At 34.8% G+C, this 21,543-nt stretch overlaps 1 protein-coding gene across 1 annotated transcript in view; it reads left to right on the forward strand.

Annotated features, from left to right (window-relative positions):
• Positions 1–21,543, forward strand: part of LRP1B (LDL receptor related protein 1B) — a 1,706,338-nt gene that overhangs the window by 1,457,003 nt on the left and 227,792 nt on the right. Inside the window, exons 54-57 of the mRNA XM_070423500.1 lie at positions 4,226–4,366; positions 5,896–6,083; positions 12,641–12,824; positions 16,806–16,891. Of these exons, the coding sequence (XP_070279601.1) occupies positions 4,226–4,366; positions 5,896–6,083; positions 12,641–12,824; positions 16,806–16,891 (599 nt within the window). The remainder of the gene's footprint in view (positions 1–4,225; positions 4,367–5,895; positions 6,084–12,640; positions 12,825–16,805; positions 16,892–21,543) is intronic.

Raw genomic sequence — 21,543 nt, forward strand, 5'->3', positions numbered from 1 at the left:
TGATGCTCTATCCACTGAGCCAAACCGGTTAAGGCTGGGTGGACACTCTTGATGCACCCCTTTGTGGGCTTTGTGCACAGTCTTGTTGTAGTGAAGCCTTGATTGTTGTAGGTATCACTGGGAGGAATTGACCTCCAGGCCAATTGGCTGTGAGAATCAGCTGTGTCTACGGTGGGAGAATTTCTGTGCTGGAGACACCCTTCTGGGGCAAGACTTGCTTCAATGGGGCTTTGGTGCTCACTGAGTCTGCCCCGTGAGTGCGTCCCTTATGGACCTGAGGAGTTATAATCTGGATGGTCCCACTCTGACTACTGGGTACACTGGCTCTTGGATCTCTAAGGAGGTGCTAATTTAGCCTCTGCTTGAGGCTACCCAGCAGGAGCTATGAAGAGATCTTCAGATTCCTCTTCTTTGTTTGGGGTTTGGAGGTGCCCAGATGAGGCCCTGCTATGAAGCAATGGAAGCAATGCAAGCTGCTGTGGGGCCTTGGGCCTTCTTTTGGAAGTTCTGGGTCTCTCTGACCCAGCTGCAGTTTGTTAGGTAATTTTAGATTGCAAAGGGCCAGGCCATTCATATGCAAACGTCTCTGCACACAGCTTGGGTGGGGCAGGGTCTCAGGGAATCAACAGGGTGGAGCAAACAGCTATGGCTGATCCTCAGCCCTGCCCTAAGAGGCCCCAGGTCTCAGTGTCCCGAGGTAATTGCTGCAAGCACCTCTGAGAGAAAGCCACCCACGAGTTCCGCCCAATGCCAGACAATCCAGTGTCTCCCCGTATGAGTCTGGGTCCCCAGAGACTCACCCGGAACTGGAGTTCAGAGCCATCAGGAGCTTTTTTCTCCCTCCCGATTGAAAAAGACAAGGGCATCCTCAGTTGCCAGCCCTTTCCACATGCGCCTCTATACCTCTGCACTTTACTTCCGCACCTCCTCTGAGTCTCAGTGTGCTTTTCTCTTTCCTTCTAGTTGTAGAATTTCCACTCAGCCAGCCTTCCTGTGGTTCTGGATGATGTCCGTTTTGTCTTTTAGATGTATTTTTGAAGTGGTTGTGCGAGGCACCAATCAGGTGCCATCTTGGTTTTCTCCAGAAAATGATCTTTGAAGCACTGAAGAAGCAAGGAATGTTACTGAGAGGAAATCCTGTTTAGATGCTACATACTAGAATATGACATGGTGGCTAAGCATGGACCCTACAGCCAGAGAGCCTGGTCCAAATTGTGGCTCTGCCACTTACTAGCTGTGTGACATGGTAAAGTTATTTCATCTCCCAGTGTCTCAATTTCCTCATCTGTAAAAAAATTATAACAGCATTGCTAAACTCTGAGGTCTGATAAGGAAATTAAATGACTTAATATTTTAAAGTGCTTAGAGTAGTTCCGGAAATACAGAGCAAATTCTGTATTTGTTTACAAAGATCTGCAAATTAAAATAATTGAGGAATAGCAATTAATATTGTGTGAAGTAAGTTGAAACCAGAAAATTAACTTGACATAGAACCTAAAAACTCTGAAAAATAATGTTAAATAATTTGTATTTAATTACTTTTGTCTCTCAGCAGTCAGAACAAATTTTGAAACAGAGGGATGTCTCAGTCAAATTTATGTTTTAGGACCATCTTTTCCAGCAGAGTGGATGAAATGCTGCTAATAGAAAGGGGAACAATAGTAGTTAGGAGGTTGTTGCAATCGCGCTGATGTTTAATGATGTGATTCTGTACCAGGGTAGAAACAGTGGCATGGAAAGTGCAGAGGTGGGTCAGAATTAATTTACAGTTAGAGATGGATAAATGAGTATTTCTGACTTGATGACTTGGTAAGTGTGGTGTTAATTTGCTTGGGAATAAAGGATTTTAAGGGCTAGTTTTGCCGGTGCAGAAGAAAGATCTAACAAAAAAAATTTTTTTTTATATATCATGAAAATGAAATGTTAATCAGATAATCACATGTAGTGAATGTCTGAAAATTTGGTTCTAAAGACCAGAACTGTGATCTGGACAAGTAATGTTAATTCGGTGGTCATCAGCATAAAAGTGACACTTAAATATGATAAAGAATGACTTAAATGTTATTTTTTACATGTTTCTGCAGTTTCCAAAATGTCTACAATGAATGAATATTGCTTTTTTAAAAAAATTTAAAGACCAAAGTGTTATAAAATCCAGGGTTTGATCACAGCTTTACCATTTATGTGAATCCAGCTAGATCACTTTACCTTCTTTTTTCATCTTCATTTACAAGTTCCCACCATCCCAGTTATACTTTTCAGAGGCAGGTATATAGTGTGATTTTAATAGTTTTAAAAAAATAATAAAAGGATTACACACATTAAAAAAAAAAAAAAAAAAAAGAATAGCCTCGTTGGTGTTGCTCAGTGGTTGAGTATTGTCCTCTGAACTAGGAGGTCGTGGTTGATTCCCAATTGAGGCAAATGCCTGGGTTGCAGGCTGGGTCGCATGTGGGTGGTTTGCAGGAGGCAGCTGACCAATGAGTCTCTCTCATCATTGATGTTTCTATTTCTCCCTCTCCCTTCCTCTCTGAGATCAGTAAAAATAAATAAATATAAATAAATAAATAAAAATATAAAAATATAAATATAAATATATATATATATATATATATATATATATATATATATATATATATAGAATATACTCAACAATATAGAAAGGAAAAGAGAGATAGCAATATACTGAAGATTGAAGTAAGGGCTTCATCTACAACACTTTGGGGTGGAGCAATAGAGGACTTCGTACAGAAATAGGGAAAAACGGGGAAAGCAGAGAGGAGCCTGGATTTCCAAGGTGTAGTGTGGTCAATGATGTCAAAGACTACAAGAAAATGAAGTAGATAAGAGTAAGAGACACCTTTGAATTTGACACTTGTCACTTGGTGTCTTACCTCTGAGGAATTTCAGAATGTAGCTGTTAATCGATCAAAGAAGAATTGGAGGAAAGTAAGTGGAAGTGAAAGAGAGATGTGTTGTTAAGAGTCATGTCAATGGACCTTTATTGTTTTGGGGCTGGGAGAAACTTGAATAGACTTAGTAACACAAAAGGAGGAACTAGTTCTCAGGGAGAGGGAGGGAAAAAACATTAAGGAAGTTGGGGAGAGTTAGAACTATCTACTTTTGCCATTCAAAGTTCTAGATATCTCAAGTGATCATTGTTGAATTAGTTTTTTATTAGAATTTTGTTTATTTTTTTAAACCATAAAGATCTATTTTCTCTCTTCAAAAAATAGACTATTTGCTTAGATTTACCAGAAAGTTTATAATAGAAATGATGGGTTTTATTATTACAAAATTAGGGGAAAAATCTAATTTAAAACTTGGTAACATTCACAATTAAAAGAATTTTACTCACAGTCAGGCATAGATATGAACATTAACAACTGATGGGCTGATATTGTGATTTTAATAAAGCTTTTCAATGCATCTAAGAATCAATATATAATTACAATACTTCTTGTACTTATTGCTCTATAATTGGATTTTTATTTCCCTTATCTAAATAATTTATTTACACTTTGAATGCTGATTCCCAAACATAAACATGACATTACAGCTTCTGAGAAGTATCGTTAAAACTCAGAATCAGTTCATCCATGAGCTCTAGTACTGCACCTAACCGAGCTTGGTCTTAAAGATAATTCTAATAGCTTCCATTCTGTTTTTCATTCTAAGGGAACTCTTTAGAATATAGCTAATAGGTGAACAGAGATGGTATACTGGAGTCCTGCGTTCTTGTGTTCTCCTCTAGAAACAGTAACAGTGCCTTGTTTGCAACTTTATTTTCTGGACTTCGGTGCTACTTCCCAGCCACAAATATTTCTTGCAAGTATGACCACTGTCCCAGATAGAAATAGAAACATTTCCCATAGGAGGCATTGATAATCCACACGGTTAGTCAGGTATAGTGTAGATTAGGGGATTACAGTTCTAAATAATGTTTATTATAGCCCTAACTGGTGTGGCTGAGTGGATAGAGTGTCAGCCTATGGACTGAAGGGTCCCTGGGTTTGATTCTAATCAAGGGCATTTACCTTGGTTGAGGGCTCTGTCCCCAGTAGGGGGTGTGCAGGAGGCAGCTGATTGATGTTTCTCTCACATCAATGTGCCTAACTCTCTTTCCCTCTCCCTTTCTCTCTGTTAAAAAAAAAAGCAAGTAAAATATGAATAATGTTCATTATATAAATAATATAAATGAGAATCTTTATTTCTTTGTCTCTAGAATACCGGCCATGTAATGCAGAAGAATTCAGTTGTGCTGATGGACGATGTCTTTTACATGTGCAATGGCAGTGTGATGGAGACTTCGACTGCCCTGACCATTCTGATGAAGCACCTTTAAACCCAAAGTGCAAAAGTGCAGGTACAGAAAATATATGAAGCTATGCTTATTCTAAAATCTGTCTTTTTTTAATGGCAAGATTGTGACTCTGATTTGCTTAGTATGGTAGTAAATGAAAGGACATGCAAATCACTAAGCATTGATGTATCTAGTGACACCATGCAGAATATAATAATGTTTTGAAGCTAGTTTTATAAATTTAGTATGTGCTAAAAACATGAAGATTTCAGGCAATGAACCTTATGAATCCATCACCCTGCCCCTTCAAAAAGGTCACCTTTTCTTAATACATTATTTTATGTGAATAAAGTTTCATGGCTACACTTCAAAAATTCAAACATAAAAGAAGTTGAGATTTACTGAGAGAAAGTCTGTGTTATTCATATTTAGGCAAAATAAAGTAAATTGTATATTAACTAAATATATACATAGCCAAACTTGGTTTATTGATAATTTCACTATTCTTTACTGAATACATAGTCAAATTTTTAGAATATATTTTTATTGATTTCAGAGAGGAAGGGAGAGGTAGAGAGAGATAGAAACATCAATGATGAGAGAGAATCATTGATTGACTGCCTCCTGCATGCCCCCAAATCTGGATTGAGCCCACAACCATGCATGTGCCCTGACTTGGAATTGAACCAGTGACCTCTTGGTTCCTAGGTTAAAGCTCAACCACCAAGGCACACCTGGCCATAGTCATATATTTTAAAATAAAAAACTACTCATGTAGTTTGCATGTTAATAAGTTTTCTTTTATCATGTTAAATAATGAGTAACATTCAAATCATCATGATGAGAGTAGCTGAAAAACCTGGACTACTTTCTGTGGCTATATATGGAACAACTATTATTCACTAAAAATGGCTTTTTTATGCCCTGATTTTTAAATGTCAATGTTATATTTCCAAGATGAAAAAAATTAGGAATATCTACCTATTCTGGATTTGTAATTTTTAGTGACATTTAATTTCACAGAGACCTATGACTTGAGGGAAATGTCAAACCATCATTACACTTTGATCTCAATTGTCACACTATAGATGAAGACAGAAATATTCCATTAATTTTACTACAGATGCATTTTTTTAAAAAAAAACTTTCTTGATTTTTAGAGAGGGAGGAAGGGAGAGGGAGAGAGAGATAGAAACATCCACGTGAGAGCAAAACATTGATTGGCTGCCTTCTTTATGCTCCCTAATGGGGATCAAATCCAAAACTCCAGCATGTACCTTGACTATGAATCGAACTGACAACCTTTTGGTGCATGGTACAATGTCCAAACTGAGTCACACTGGTCAGGGCTATAGATTCTTGTCTTGATTGTTAATTTTCATGATAAGGCAATGTACAGTGGGTTGAGCAAAAGTGCAGTTTGCTTTTGGTTTTCTATATTTTGTGTGTAAATAGAAAACATTTTACATGTACATATATTTACTCTGATTTTAGACAGATAAGTTATCATATTTGTGAATGTTTTCAACAACTGTAGTATAAAAACAATGGCATGCCCTTTATATTCCATTCGTTTTATTTTCTTTTTCCAGAACAGTCATGCAACAGTTCATTTTTTATGTGCAAAAATGGCAGGTGCATTCCCAGTGGAGGTCTTTGTGACAATAAGGATGACTGTGGCGATGGCTCAGATGAGAAAAACTGCCACATAAATGAATGTTTGAGTAAGAAAGTCAGTGGATGTTCTCAAGATTGCCAGGACCTCCCAGTTGGTTACAAGGTTGGTATTCATCAAAAATAGCAAATCAGCCCTAACTGGTTTGGCTCGGTGGATAGAGCATTGGCGGACTGAAGGGTCCCAGGTTCGATTCCGTCAAGGGCATGTACCTGTGTTGCAGGCTCATCCCTAGTAGGGAGTGTGCAGGAGGCAGCTGATTGATGTTTCTCTCTCATCGATGTTTCTAACTCTCTATCCCGCTCCCTTCCTCTCTGTAAAAAATCAATAAAATATATTTAAAAAAATAGCAAATCACTGGATACATTAGAATTTGATTAGGCAAAAATAAAAAGGAATTTAAAAAAGAAAGACTCATGGACACAGACAACAATATGGTCATTGCCAGAGGGGAGGAGGTGTGGGGAGGTAGAAGAAGGCAAAGGGGGGATAAATGGTGATGGAAGGAGATCTGACCTGGGGTGATAAACATGTAATACAATATACAGATGATGTGTTGTACAATTGTCTGCCTGAAACCTGTATAATTTTATTAACCATTTCACCCAAGTAAATTCAATTAAAAACATAATTTGGGGGTAACAAAAACTTTTTAATCCAATATCGCTGTAAAATGTAAAAGGCATCAAAATATTGTTAGGGCTCTGACCAGTGTGGCTCCATTGTTAGAGCTTCAGCCTTCACACCAAGGGGTCACGGGTTCGGTTCCCAGTCAAGGACACATACCTGGGTTGCACTTTTGACCACTGGCTCCACTTGGGGTGCATGCAGAAAGCAACCAATTGATGTGTCTCTCTCACATCAATGTTTCTCTCTCTCTCTCCCTCCCTCCCTTCCTCCCTCCTGCACCCCCTTCCTCCCTTCCACTCTTTCTAAAAATCAATGGGAAAAATATCCTTGGGTGAGAATTGACAACAAATATATATATATATATATATATAATATATATATATATATATATTATATATATATATATATATATATATATAAAATTTGAAAAATTACTTAAATGGAGAGTTTCTGTATATGAAACCCATAATAATAATGTGGTGTAATTTTGTGAAAATATACTCAGGAAGACAAAAAAAATCAAAATATTTTTCAATATATGCTGAACATAAAGAAAAAAATAAGAAAGAGAAGCTTAGTGTTTAGAAAGATTACTGCTATATTAATAGCTGCATTAGATATGTATGTAATTCCTAAGCTCCCATTTCTTCCCTCATCCTCCCTCCCATACACAATTGAAGTTAAATGGGCTAATCATTTATTTACCACAATACTTGCGAGTACATTTTTATTTTTCATATGAGCAGTGAAGAAGAAAAACAAAACAAAACAGAACACGTGAGGTATTAGAACTGAGTGCAGGTACATTAACAAAATAAATCATGCCTGATAGTCTAATTGCTTTCTCTTAGTACCATTTTCCTGAAGCGAGTGTTTCACTGACAAAACTGATGGACAGAAATAGCATTTTAAAGCATCTGCTTCATTCACGTTGGAATGGAGGATGCAAACAAACGAAATATTAAAATTAAAGTTGTGTATTCGGTAAATTGATTGTGTAAGTTGGGAAAGTCTCCAGGGGAGCAATTCATTGGAAATAGTGTTTTGTTTTGTTGTTTTTTTATCTGAGCACTAGCTCCATGTGAATCACAATAGGGCATGGCTCTTATAAACACAGAGGGAGTCTAATGGCAGTTAGGGCCACTGCAGAGGTCAGATGTTGTTCTACTAAGTGTTGCACCGATCGGAACATACCTGGGGTACGTTGACGTGTTGCACATGGCACTTTAAGATTAACCTTAACAAACTGTAGTGTATTCAAATTTGTACATCCAGAAGCATACGGGGTCTGGGACACACACCTTTGGAAGATGTTTTGCCTGGAATGAAGATGACCTATTGGCTCTATTCAAGTATATGAAGCACTGGAATAGGCAGCATATTTACTCTGAGTTGTGTCAAAGGTTGGAGTTAGAGTTAGGAGGCAGATTCTGTTCAATATAAGGAAAATTATTCTAAGGTCAGAACTCTTTATATTGGAATGAGCTTCGTTATTTCTCACCACTAAAAGTGTTTCAGCTGCGACTAATGCCTTTCTTTAAGGAAGGATGATAGAGAAAAAAATGTGTGCATTGTACAGAAGGCTCGTTTTTCCTACCAGCCTTAACAATCTATGACAAGCCAGGTCTTTATAATGGTCAGTTCAGCCAAATGACCGTGTTGCCATTTTTAATCTCTGTATTTCTGTCATTATGATTTATTTAACTACATTGATCAGGATTTTACTATATGTAGATACAATCTAAAAACTACAGTCATTAGCCCTGGGCTGGTGTCTTATGGTCCCTTACAGCATAAGGCTGCAAGTTTGATTCCAGTCAGGGAATGTATGGGAGGCAACCGATCAATGTTTCTCTCTTACATCCATTTTTTTCTCTCTCCCTTCTCTCTCTCTAAAATCAATAAGTGTGTCCTCCGGTGAGGAAAAAACAAAAAAGACATAAAACACACACTCACTCAGGAACACTATCCTGTAAGTAACAGGGAAGCAAGACAACGAGTCCAGATAGCTCTGAATGAGATGACTATGTATCAAATAATTAATTTTGTCAGTATTTGAAATCCAATGAAGCATAAAAATATGTTAGCTATTTATTTACAATCAATATAGAAATTTTTCCTGGAAAAGCAGGGGATATGTCATAGAATTATTACTGGAAACTAAAAATTTTAAGTCATAGGTTATAATTAATTATTTAGTTCTGTCTACATAATATACACTATAAGTCTATATATCTATAGAATATATATGTGTGTCATATAATATGTATATCCAAAATGTAAATTTCAAAGTAGTTTATTTGTGTTTATTCTGTGTGTATTTAAACTTTGTCATAACAATCTTGGTGGTAAAATCTAAAAATTATAGAGTATCAATTATAACCTTTTGACATATCATTCAAAATGAGGTTTAATGTTTTTTTAAATGCCTGCATATAACAAGTATTTTGTGCCCAGAAATGCTATATTTGGAAAATTACTTTTGGTAGCAGTATATGTCACCCTGAAAAATATGTTAAAGCATACTATTTTAATCACTTTATAAGACTCCTTACACAAAAATATTTGTTTTTCATACCTTTAAAATATCAGTGTTTTTATTTTGACTTCCCTAGAAATGATTTAAGTGAGAATTCTAGTTGAAATAGACACTCTATTTCATAATACAAAAATTCTTTGTATATGATACCTGACAGAATTCTGTGAGTAATATTCCTGAATATATACACATGCCAAAACCAATGAATAAAATGAAATATCTACTGTGGGAAACAGACCGGTATAAAAATTTAAGGAGCTAAGTTTAGAATCATAAATAAGAGCTTTAAGCAAAGGTTCAAGCACAAATTTTACATATATATTTACTGGTAGGAAATTGAGTAAAAAGTCTATGTACAAAAAAATGCTTAACTATTTGGGGGAAAAATGTCAGATGATGGGGTTTTCTTTTTCAGGAAATGGGGAAAACTATCCAATAACTTATTTCTCAATACATTATCAGCAGTACATGTCAAGAAATCCACATTCTGCAACAAAATTAAAATTGCTGATGAAAGCAAAAATTAGATCTTATGAAATGTGAACAATTTATATGTTTGCTGTAAAACACATACAATATATTTATTCAAAAGAGAGTAATAACATTTACTAAAGCAAGAATCTTATTTTGAAGGGAAGGGAAACTTACTATGTGAAAAATAAAAATACTTCTGAGAGAGAAAGAAGTTTTAATGTATTCATTAGAAATAAAATAATGTTTTATTTTTTTATTTTTTTAATGTTTGTCAAATATCACATTAAAAACTGCACAAAAATATTCCTGAATGTAATAGGTAAATTTGGGTTGCTATGTTTCTTTCTTCCAGTTTTATGATCTGATATGAAAATTAACACAAAGCAGAAAAATTTGAAATAGTTCTTGATGAGTAGGAAAATTAAAATGACATTGAATATATATAAATCTCACTTTCATAATTATCTTTTTAAATGAAGGTGAATAAATTTTAAACTGTTATGAATCTCTCATCTCCTATTGTTGAATATGCAAGTGATTATTATTTCTTTTTATTTTGTTCATATTGGCCAGGCTAGTAGAATTTCTCATAGATGTTTATTAATTATTTAAGAGTAAAAATGTTTTTGTTATAACAAGGTTACTGGATTGGGTAGTAAATTATTATTTTTTAAAAATATATTTTATTGATTTTTTACAGAGAGGAAGGGAAAGGGATAGAGAGTTAGAAACATCGATGAGAGAGAAACACCAAGTGTGCCTCCTGCACATCCCTACTGGGATGTGCCCACAACCAAGGTATATGCCCTGGACCAGAATCAAACCTGGGACCCTTGAGTCTGCAGGCCGATGCTTTATCCATTGAGCGAAACCGGTTAGGGCAGTAAATTATTTTTTTAATATTTTTTATTAAATTAATAATTAAAAAACTTACTGTAAACCTTAAACATCCCAATTCCATTTGCTTATAGAAATGTGTAGTACATTCAGTAGCATTTACCAATTTTACCTTCAGAAAATTACTATTCCATAAATGTGTTTTTATCTAAGCTGTCTATTTGATATTGTAGTTCGATAAGCCTTGATATTAGCCATTCAAAGTGATTTTCAGAAATCCTGTTAAAATTGGGACACTGTTTAAGTTTTTTATACTTTTTGAGAGGGATTCAACATAGTTTATGCAACTCCTTTTTGTTTGTTCTAAAGTGCCCTTGAATTTAGCATTGCCCTGTGTCTGCCTATGGGTCTTCTGGCTTCCTGACCACATGATCGATTACAGGGTATAATTTCCAGTCCTTCTCAGTGACATCTTCTTGTATCCTGTCAGTTTCTCATTTTTAAAAATATTTATTTTTTAATAATTGTGGTAACATACAGGGTACCCCCCAAAATGTATACACACTTTAATAGCTGATAGCTCCATTGATGTTTCTTTCTCTTCAGATTTTATCCTCTTGCCTTTCTACATCAGGTAGTAAGTTAAGTCTTCTTAATTACTTCTTAATTACTTGGGAAAGTAGTATTGCTACTGCCTAAGATATGAGAAGGACTTACCCAAACTGTCCTTTTCATATCTTAGGCTGTGACAACCCAACTTTTCAAAAGTGTTGTTTTTGCTTTGATTTGCTGACTTGCTAGTGGGTTTTATTGATTAAACACAGCACAATTCTTTATTATTGCCTACGATTGTTAGGTAAATATTGGTGAAATTTGTTAAAGAATAAAGTGCTAAGAACTTAAAGGGATTTAGTTCTTGTAAAAGGACTTAGAAAGAGGTATTTATCTTTTGAACAGCTTCAGGTGAAGTTGATGTTTTCCCTCCTAGTAATAAATACCTTTTTGTACTTAAAAAAATTCTAGCCCTCGATTAATAATTGGTTGACTATTTAACAATATGTATATATGTATCTCCTATATTATCCTAAAAATATAAAAAGCTCCTCTGTTACCTTTACCCTTAAATAAATTATCTAAATTATGAAATGTTTACTATGGCTAACCCTTAACTACTAGTTACTCTTAATAACTTAAAGTTCTTTCTTAATTCACTGTCCCACACAATACTCACAATTTTCTTTATTCAAAGACCACTAAATAGCCTTGGTAAATGTTAATGTGACCATAATCTTCTGGCCAATTATAGGTTCATTTTGTATAATTAGAATTTTCATATGCTTCTTGGCAGGGACTGAATAGAGAACTGAAAGACAGTGACCAATCATAGCACCTTATTATTTCCATGAATTCAAAAACATATTTGGCATTACATTGTACTCAGAATTGACATGCCAGTTAGTAAATTTTGTGGATCATCCTCAGAAGCTCATGTAGAAGATCACAGAGGTGCTGAAGAAAAGATTTGATGATACAAATTTATTTAATAATGATGGAGAAACTATGTTATTATTATTTTTCCAGATAACATCAACATATATGATTATGGAATCAGACCCAGTTGATAAATATTAATTGATCTTTACTATGTGTTAAAAAATTATAGACAGCCTCAACTCTCCTCCTGGATTTATCTAGGGAACTTCCACCTTTGTTCCTCTGGGTTTCTCATCAGTTAACTGAGGAAAATAATACTTACATCATAAATTTCTGTAAGGCTCTAATAAAATAACATGTGATAATGTTAGTAATCTTCAAAGTTCCACATAAGGTTTAATTCTTATGACTGTTAAAGTCTTCTAAAAAGACAATATAATGAAATAGAATAGGAATGAAAGTTGACAGTTCAGTTCTGTTCTATTTGTCATTCTCTAGTCACATGGCTACGGTGATATCAGTTAACTTTTATAATCTTCCCAACCTCCGATGTTCAAATGAAGATATTTCAGAGATTTTTGACTTTAACTTTATATGATATTTGTAATGCTTATTGAAGTTTAATCTCTGTGTGTGACAGAAAGATTTGCCATTACCTTTTGTGGGTTCAGTCATGTTAAAGGGATATCCAATAAGAAAAGACAGTGACAATGGTATGAATTGATTATGCTTGTTTTTAATTCTGCAGTGCAAATGCTGGCCTGGATTCCAACTGAAGGATGACGGTAAAACGTGTGTAGACGTTGATGAATGCTCTACGGGCTTTCCGTGTAGCCAGCAGTGCATCAATACATATGGGACCTACAAGTGCCTCTGTACAGATGGCTATGAAATACAACCTGATAACCCAAATGGCTGCAAATCTCTTTCAGGTATCACATTGAACTTGTCCACTGATCCAATCTCAGTTACACACATGGATCCTGAATTTCATAGCCATTTTATTAAATTCATTCATTCTTGCTATTTCTCAGAAATCAAAATTCTTCCCAACTTACCTTGATCTGGGATCTGTCATTCTGATTTTGTGTTGTCCACAAACTGCTCTGTTTATAATAATATTGCATGATGGTCTTGTGAATTATTAAGGGTTTTTCTTTGTTTTGTTTATATTTTGAGAGTGTTCACAAGAAACAAGAACAATCTCTAGCATTGCCTCCTGCCAAATCACAGGTGCTTAGGAGTAGGCTTGGCCTCGACCATTAAGGAGCCTATTGCGACAGTGTTCTTACAGTTTTTCCATCTTCCCTACACCGCACACACTCACATAGGCATGTCAAGGAGAACAGCTAGTCAATAATAGCAACAATAGCAATGATGACAACAATAATAAATCAGCTATGTAAGATAACTTGAATTTTTCCAGTGATTCAGCAAAATTATTAAACTTCTCTTTGTTCCAAATAGTGTTATTGTTTGTAAAGTAAAAAAAAATCAATAAAACATGACCATAACTGAAAAATATATTGTAATTTTTAGTGGAGATTATCACATATATTAAAATGATACAAAGCAATATATAATAATTACTATTAAAATGGATAAATAAATGGTACATAAGGTGTTTCTGTCACACTTACTTTGCTTTGGAGTATAATGAATCAAATAACACTGCCAGTTTCTTTCAAAATACATTCTGGGGACAGCATTTAAAACATTAGATGTTTTCTCATCTACTATGGTACTTTCATGAAATAATTACCAGGAATAAAAAATAATATACAAAATCTCCAAACCAATCAGTTTCCATTACTGTAAACTTTCATAAAAGATTGTATAAAGGCGATGAATGCTAATGATCAAATTTGGGTCTTGTTATATCATATATCCATGTTGTATTTATTTTCCATTAACAATAATAATTCAAAACAAATAATAGTTCTGACACAAAAAGGAAGTGTTACTGAACATAAATATTTGCTAAAGAGAGGCTAGATATTTTTCCAAAAGTATTGAGATATAATTGACATATAATATTGTGTAACTTTAAGTTGTACCATGTATTGATACACATATATTGTAATATGATTATCACCATAGTGTTAGCTAAGACCTCCATCACTTCACATTATTACCATTTATTTTTGTGGTGAGAACATTTAATATCTACTCTCTTAGTAACTTTCAAGTACATGTTACAGCATTGTTTTCTATAATCACAATGCTGTGTGTTAGGTCTCCAGAACTTATTCATCTTCTAAATGGAAGTTTATATTCTTTTATCAATATCTCCCATTTTCCCCCCACCACCACCTTCAGACACTAGTAACCTCCATTATACTCGTTGTTTCCTTCATACATTTTTGTTATTCATTCAGCCTTTGACAGACATGTAAGTTGTTTCCATATCTTTGCTCTTGTCTGTAATGCTGCAGTAACCAGAGATAGCAGATACATATTTGGTAGCTTGTTTTTATTTCTTTTGGACATATACAAAGAAGTGAGATTTCTGGGTCATATGGTAATTCTATTTTTAACTTTATGAGGAAGCACCATATTATTTGCTACAGTTCTTGCACCAATGTACATTTCTGCCAACAATGTACAAGTGCTCTCTTTTCTCCACATCCTTCCCAGCATTTGATATCTCTGGTCTTTTTGATGCTATCCATTCTAACATTGTAGTTTTGATTTGCATTTTCCTAATGAGTATTGCTTTTGTGCAACTTTTCATGTACCCATTGGCCATTTGTATGTCTTCTTTGAAAAAAATGTATATTCATCTCCTCTGTCTCTTTTATTGATTTTTTTTGCAATTGAGATTTAGGAGTTCTTTATAAATGATTTGGATATTAACCCCCTATCAGACATAATGTGCAAATGTTTTCTCTAATTCTGTAGGTTGACTTTTATTACACTGTTTCTTTTGCTGTGCAGAACCTTTTGGTTTGATCTAGTCCAACTTACTTACTTTGTTGCTTGTGCTTTTTGTGTGATACCAAAATAATTATTACCAAGATCTATGTCAAGAAGTTTATTTCTTACATTTCCTTCTAAGAGTTTTATTGTTTAAAGTCCTACAATTAGGTTGTAAAGAACAGAATTGCTTAAGTACTGAGGTAGAACAGGACTGACCAATTTTATATTTAAATGTAGAACTACATTGACATGGGTGACAAGGCATCTTCAACTTGAGGGCTTACTCTGTTGGGTAGGGTGCTAAGTCTCAGCTTAGCCTCGACAGGAAGACTGGAATGACTGATGAGGGCACTGCCATCGCCGATGGAAGCGATTGTCCGGCATGTGTAACACATGTTATTAATCCTTGACATAGAGTACGCTGAACTATTATATGTTACCCTATATATTATATATTTACCATAAAATAAAAGATAAATAATTTAGAACATAAATTAAATAGGACAAAAACTGTAACTATTAATGCTATACAATAAAGTTCACATTAGATTACATAAAGTGACTTTTTATTGTTTTTTTTCTAATTTCTGCTGACATTAAATTTGCTTACCCAGAAACTAAGTATATGAATACATCTTAGAAACAAAGGTATTTAAAGAGAATTTGAACAAAATTTTTTATTGAATTGATCTAGAATTGTAACAATCAAGAATGTGGTCAAATTGATTTTAAATTATTAAGATACATAGTCAAGTAAATATACCATACAAAACTTTCTGAATATCTTTTATTTAAGAAACTAATTTGTTTCCAAATAAGTTCTGATGATAAAACCAATTGAAAGGCTTAGAGAATCTTTACATATATGAGAATGGTCAGGTTCTTATTATTATCTTTCCTAGTTTCTGGAACAAGTGAGGTACTAAAAGATATTGGACAAACAACAAGAAGGAAATAAAGACTATTAAAGGATTTTAAAAACAGACTCATAAGGAAAGGTGTAATTATTAGATAAGGATTATAGATACTGTACATCTAAAATTATTTAAGAGAAGTCCCTAGGCAGATGAAAAAATATGTATGTAGGCAATGATACTCAGTTTTCACTGAAGCTATTCTGAGAGCAAAAAAAGTAGTTATTTAATCATAAAAAATGAAATATTTGATTATATGAATATTTAACTGTACTGTAGGTTTCTAAGATAAGGATAGCTTATCATTTTAAAAAATCATCTAAAATCAGATTATAACAGCAGGTATTTCTACTAATTTCAAATAAATTAGATAACTTAATATTCAAGGGAATTGAGGGAAAGAGAGGGCTAGCATTTATAATTATCTTGATTGTACTGTCTGGGTTTCTACTGCCTTTTCACCTTATTATTAACTGAGGTCACAGTGTGAATTTTTTAACCATTAATCTACTGAAGGGCACTACATTTGACTTTATATTGCTTCAGAAACTAAGAAGAGTTGAAAACTATGATTAGAAAACTGTGGTACATCTACATGATGGAATACTATGCTGCTGTAAAAAAGAAGGAACTCTTACCATTTGCAACAGCATGGATGGAACTGGAGAGCATTATGCTAAGTGAAATAAGCCAGTCAATGAAGGAAAAATACCACATGATCTCACTCATTCATGGATAATAGAGACCATTATAAACTTTTGAACAATAATAGATACAGAGGCAGAGTTGCCTCGAACACACTGTCAAACTACAGCAGGAAGGCCGGGGAAGGGTGGGGGGGCAGGGGGGGTGGTAAGAGATCAACCAAAGGACTTGTATGCATGCATATAAGCATAACCAATGGACATAAGACACTGGGGGGTAGGGGAGGCCAGGGGATTGTCAAGGGCGGGGGAAAAAAAGGAGAAATATGTAATACTCTTTGTAATAATTTAAGCAATAAAAAATATATTAAAAAAAAAAAAGAAAAAGAAAACCATGCATCCAAAAAGTCTAATATGTTTTTTGCTTGGTATTTAGATGAAGAACCTTTTTTAATTCTTGCTGATCATCATGAGATAAGAAAAATTAGCACCGATGGCTCCAACTACACCCTTTTAAAACAGGTATGACATTCGGTTTCATGCTATTCATTATAGGTACTTCAGTTATGCCCTAGAGCCACAGAAATATCTCACAATTTGAATTTATGAAATGCAATTCATAATTACATGCATATATGTATATGAGATTACTATACATTTTATTTTGTTTGAATTGTCCAGGTGATGCTCTGAATTTGTCACATCACACAATTTCAAAGAAAGTAAAAGAATCAAGGTATAATTAACGTAAGAGAGTAACTATCTCAAGAATAGCTAGAGCAGAGAAAACATAAGATTCTCTTTTAAGGCGTTTTGTGCATTACCAAATTTGCACCCCCCCCCCCCACCCCTTGGGATTTAAAAATAAATATTTTTTCATAGAATTCAAGTTTCTATGAAAACAGGAGATAAAACAGGATTAATGATCACTAGCCTTTAAAATTTGTAAAAAGCAAGGGAACAAGAGTGCGATTGTCACTTAGTTAAAAGGATGTGAGGCACAAGTTTTCAGTCTTACCCTCTTTATCTCCCAACCCATCCCAAGGGAATCTGTTTTGATGTTTGAGTTCTATTGTCAAAGTATATTTACATATGTTACTTGATATGAAAAGATATAATTTCCATTTTATGACAAGATAGAATGCCATGATGTTCTCTTGTCAAATTGTTTCCATCCCAGTCTGCAGTAGAAATAGCATAGAATGAAATGATTAAAACTAGAATGACTACTACATAGACTAGAGGAATCACATATAGTTAGTTACTTAGCTTGTATCTGTTGTGCTACAAAGATCTCATTGCCCCAAACTGGATAATAATAGCATACATATGTGAAAGCACTGTCTAGAATAAGTTGCCAAAAATAAGGATATTTCTTGTTCTTATAGTATATTTATGCCAGCATTAGGCATAGGCAAAAAAAGCCATTCATATATGGTAATTTTTCAGCAACACAAAAAACATTTACTTAGAATTATTTTTTCCCACCTAACGGATGGATTTCTTCATTACTATTGTTAGAGTTTCACTCATTTTGCTTAATGATTTAGTCTTATTTTAAGTGTAATCTCTCAGTAGCAACTGGATTTTCCAGCTTTCCTCTAAGTCACAGATTGAAAAAAAAAAAATTATCTTGAAAATCCAGATGTCTAGCTACCCATTAAAAATAGGAAAGAAAAAAAGACGGAGTACCTTTACTAGGCTCACATACCTGAATGGTCTCCATCCAGCCTGTTCAGTAGCTGCCACTTTGACATACAGCCCATGCTTTCTAAATCCACGGAGTACTCAGACTGACCATGTGCTTGTCACAGTACCAGTATTCCTGCCTCATTCACAGGTGTCTGTGAGGTTTAGACTCTTTCTCTTGAGTTTGGAAAAGCCACCAACATCCATCAGATCACACTGTCCCTCTCCCTAATTCTGATCCCTAAGGAGATTGAATAAAATATAAAATAATTTTCATGTTTTTTAAAAAGCTAAATAGAAAGCTACTTAAAATGTATGAGTCAGACAATTATCTCTTTTTTAAAAAATATGTTTGCATTGATATATATAAATATATATAAATATATAAATATATATATATAAATATATATAAATAAATATATATAAAAATATATATAAATATATATATAAATAAATATATATATATATAAATATATATATATATATATTTATTTTAGAGAGAGAGAGAGAAATTCGCACATCCCAACCTGGGTGTGTGCCCTGACTGGGATAGAACTAGAGACCTCTTGAAGCATGGGATGATGCTCAACCAGCTGAGCCACACCAGCCAGGGCCAGACAACTATCTCTTTAATGAATATTCCTAGAAAAAAGTTCAAGTAGATAGAACTCTTAAAATGGAAAGGTTTTTGCTGGCCAAATGATGTTCTATATTATTTAACTTATTTTTTAATGTGTTTTTCCTCAACTAATATTCATTTGAACAACATAAAGTGTTCTCTTTAACATGAGAATTAAAGATTTAAAGATGTTAAAAATAATATCTAAATGTATACCATGCATTTGCAACATACTTTCATGTACCTAAATTCATCCTTACAATAATAACACTTGTAGGTAGGCAGGGCAGATACTAACAGGGTGAAAAGTCAGGCGAGTTGGCTTTTGTCACACTGTAATCTCAGCAGAAGACAGATGGGAATGAGAAAAAAGCTATAATGGGAGGAACTGGAATTAGGAGAAATGGCACTGGTATAGGGCAACCTCCTTGAGGGAAAGCCATGGTTCTGTGTAGACTAATTTTAAGCTTATAGCAAAGGTACAGAATATTGAAAATTATCTTTCTCTAAGAGTAAATCTCTATGTCCTCCCTTTACCTTCCAAGTTAAGTGTGCCAGTCATTAATTCCTTGTATGATCTCTGCAAAAGGGATATGTTTCTTTTCTTTATACTATATCGTTTATTGTTTTTATGGTGTGTGTGTTTGTGGGGTGGGGGGGTTCTTTTTTGCCTTTAAAGAGTTAATTTATTTTTAAATTAAATTTATTGGTTAGTAACGTATATAGTTTCCAAGTGTGCAATTATATGATGCATCAGCTGTATACTGCATTGTGTGTTCACCACCCAAAGTCAATTCCCCTTCCATCACCATATACACTCAGTGGCCAGATTATTATGACCACCTGACATCTGTAGGCAAATTAGCTGTAATTTCGTGCTGAAGTTGCTAGAGGGCCAGACCATAATAAATGTCTGAATAGCACAACATACCGAAGTATCGTTGCTGATCAAGTTCATCCTGTCATGTTGATGGCGTATCCCAATGGAGATGGCTTCTTCCAACAAGACAGTGCGCCATGCCATGGTGCTCGTATTGTGCAGTAGTGGTTTCAAGAACATGAGGGAGACTTTACCTTGCTTAGGTGGCCCCCACAATCATCAGATCTCAATCCAATTGAGCATTTGTGGGACGAACGAAGTTAAAAGAGCCATCAAGCAGCTGGTTCCACAACCATCAAATCTCACAGAACTGGACAGTGCTATTCATCAGGCATGGTGTCAGATTCCTCGCATCACCTTTCAACATCTGGTGGAGTCAATGCCAAGAAGAATCACCGCAGTATTGAAGGCAAAAGGTGGCCCAATGAAGTACTAATGGGGTGGTCAGAATAATCTGGCCGGTCATTATAATCTGGCCATTCAGTGTATTTGACCCCCTTTACCCTTTACTCCTCCCCCACCCTCTTCCCTCTCATAACACCATGCTGTTATCTGTATCTATGAGTTTTTGTTTGTTTTTCTTGTTTGTTCATTTGTTGCTTTCAGTTTTATATACACACTAGAGGACCAGTGCATGAAATTAGTACATAGGGGTGGGGGGTCCCTCAGCCCAGCCTGCACCCTCTCCTATCTGGGACCTCTGGCTCCTAATCACTAGCCTGCCTACCAGCTTGATCGCTACCTGACCGCTCCCCTACCGGCTTCATGGCCCCCAACTGCCCTCCCCGGCTGGCCCAATCACCCCTAACCACCTCTGCCTCGGCCCCCATCACCTTGGCTTTGTCCAGAAGGAAGTGGGATGTCTGGAAGATGTCTGGTCTCCCGGTCTAATTAGCATATTACCCTTTTATTAGTATAGATATGAATGAAATCATGTTGTTGTTTTTTACTTTTTCTGTCTGATTTATTTCATTTAGCATGATATTCTTAAAATCTATCCATGTAGTCACATGTGTATGCGTTGTTGTGTTTTTTTAGCATGTCTTTGTTTTAGACTGTGCTATTTTAGAAAGTCCTCTTATTAGGATACTCTATTTATAAGCTCAGCTGAACCACAAATTTAACTAATATAGCAAGCTCAATGAAAGACCCATAACAATTTCAATGGTGCTCCTTGCTTCATTTTCCAACCCTGTGGCTCAGGATATTTCTATTGATATCTCTTTTGTTGTTTTTTATAGCTAGTATGTTATCAGAGGTTGTTCTTAATGGAGCAAAATTACTTTTGCTATGCATGATTTAAGTCTGTTTCATATAACCAAATCACTTTAATGTACTTTCAGATAGCATTTTTTTTTCTGGTGGCATAATTTTAAACTATTGCCAATCACTAGTACCTAAGTGGAGATGAATTTCATATAACTTTCTTTTCTTTTAAAATATATTTTTATTGATTTTAGAGAGGAAGGGAAAGGTAGAGAGAGATGGAAACATCAATGATGACAAAAAGTCGTTGATCTGCTGCCTCCTGCATGACACTTACTGGGGATTGAGCCCGTAACAGGGGCATGTGCCCTGACTGGGAACCGAACCATGACCTCCTGGTTCATAAGTCAGTGTTCAACCACTGAGCCATGCCAGTTGGGCTCAGGTAGTTTTCTTATGAAAATAAAAAGGGAGTGAGGACAATGAGGAAGTTCATGAGGACTCTAAAAACCTGTGCTTTTGGAAAGCATTTGTTAATGGTGACCATTGAGCAAGGAAATAGAGACCCCCAAACTAAAGGTAAGTCTTACTTTTGTTTTGACAGCCATCAGTTTGAATACATCATTTCTGTTAGGGATGATGTTTTCACCATAACTTTGTCATAGCATTGTAGAAATACTCAAGAAGTTCTAGGCAGTAGAAAACCATTTTTCCATCTCAGAGCTTGTCTACATATACAGACTTGGGAAGAAAACAAAAGTAATTATCTCTCCATATTTA

Source organism: Myotis yumanensis, unplaced genomic scaffold, assembly GCF_028538775.1.
Source record: "Myotis yumanensis isolate MYYU_CA2020_CCGP unplaced genomic scaffold, mMyoYum1.0.hap1 SCAF_8, whole genome shotgun sequence".
NCBI lineage: Eukaryota > Metazoa > Chordata > Mammalia > Chiroptera > Vespertilionidae > Myotis > Myotis yumanensis.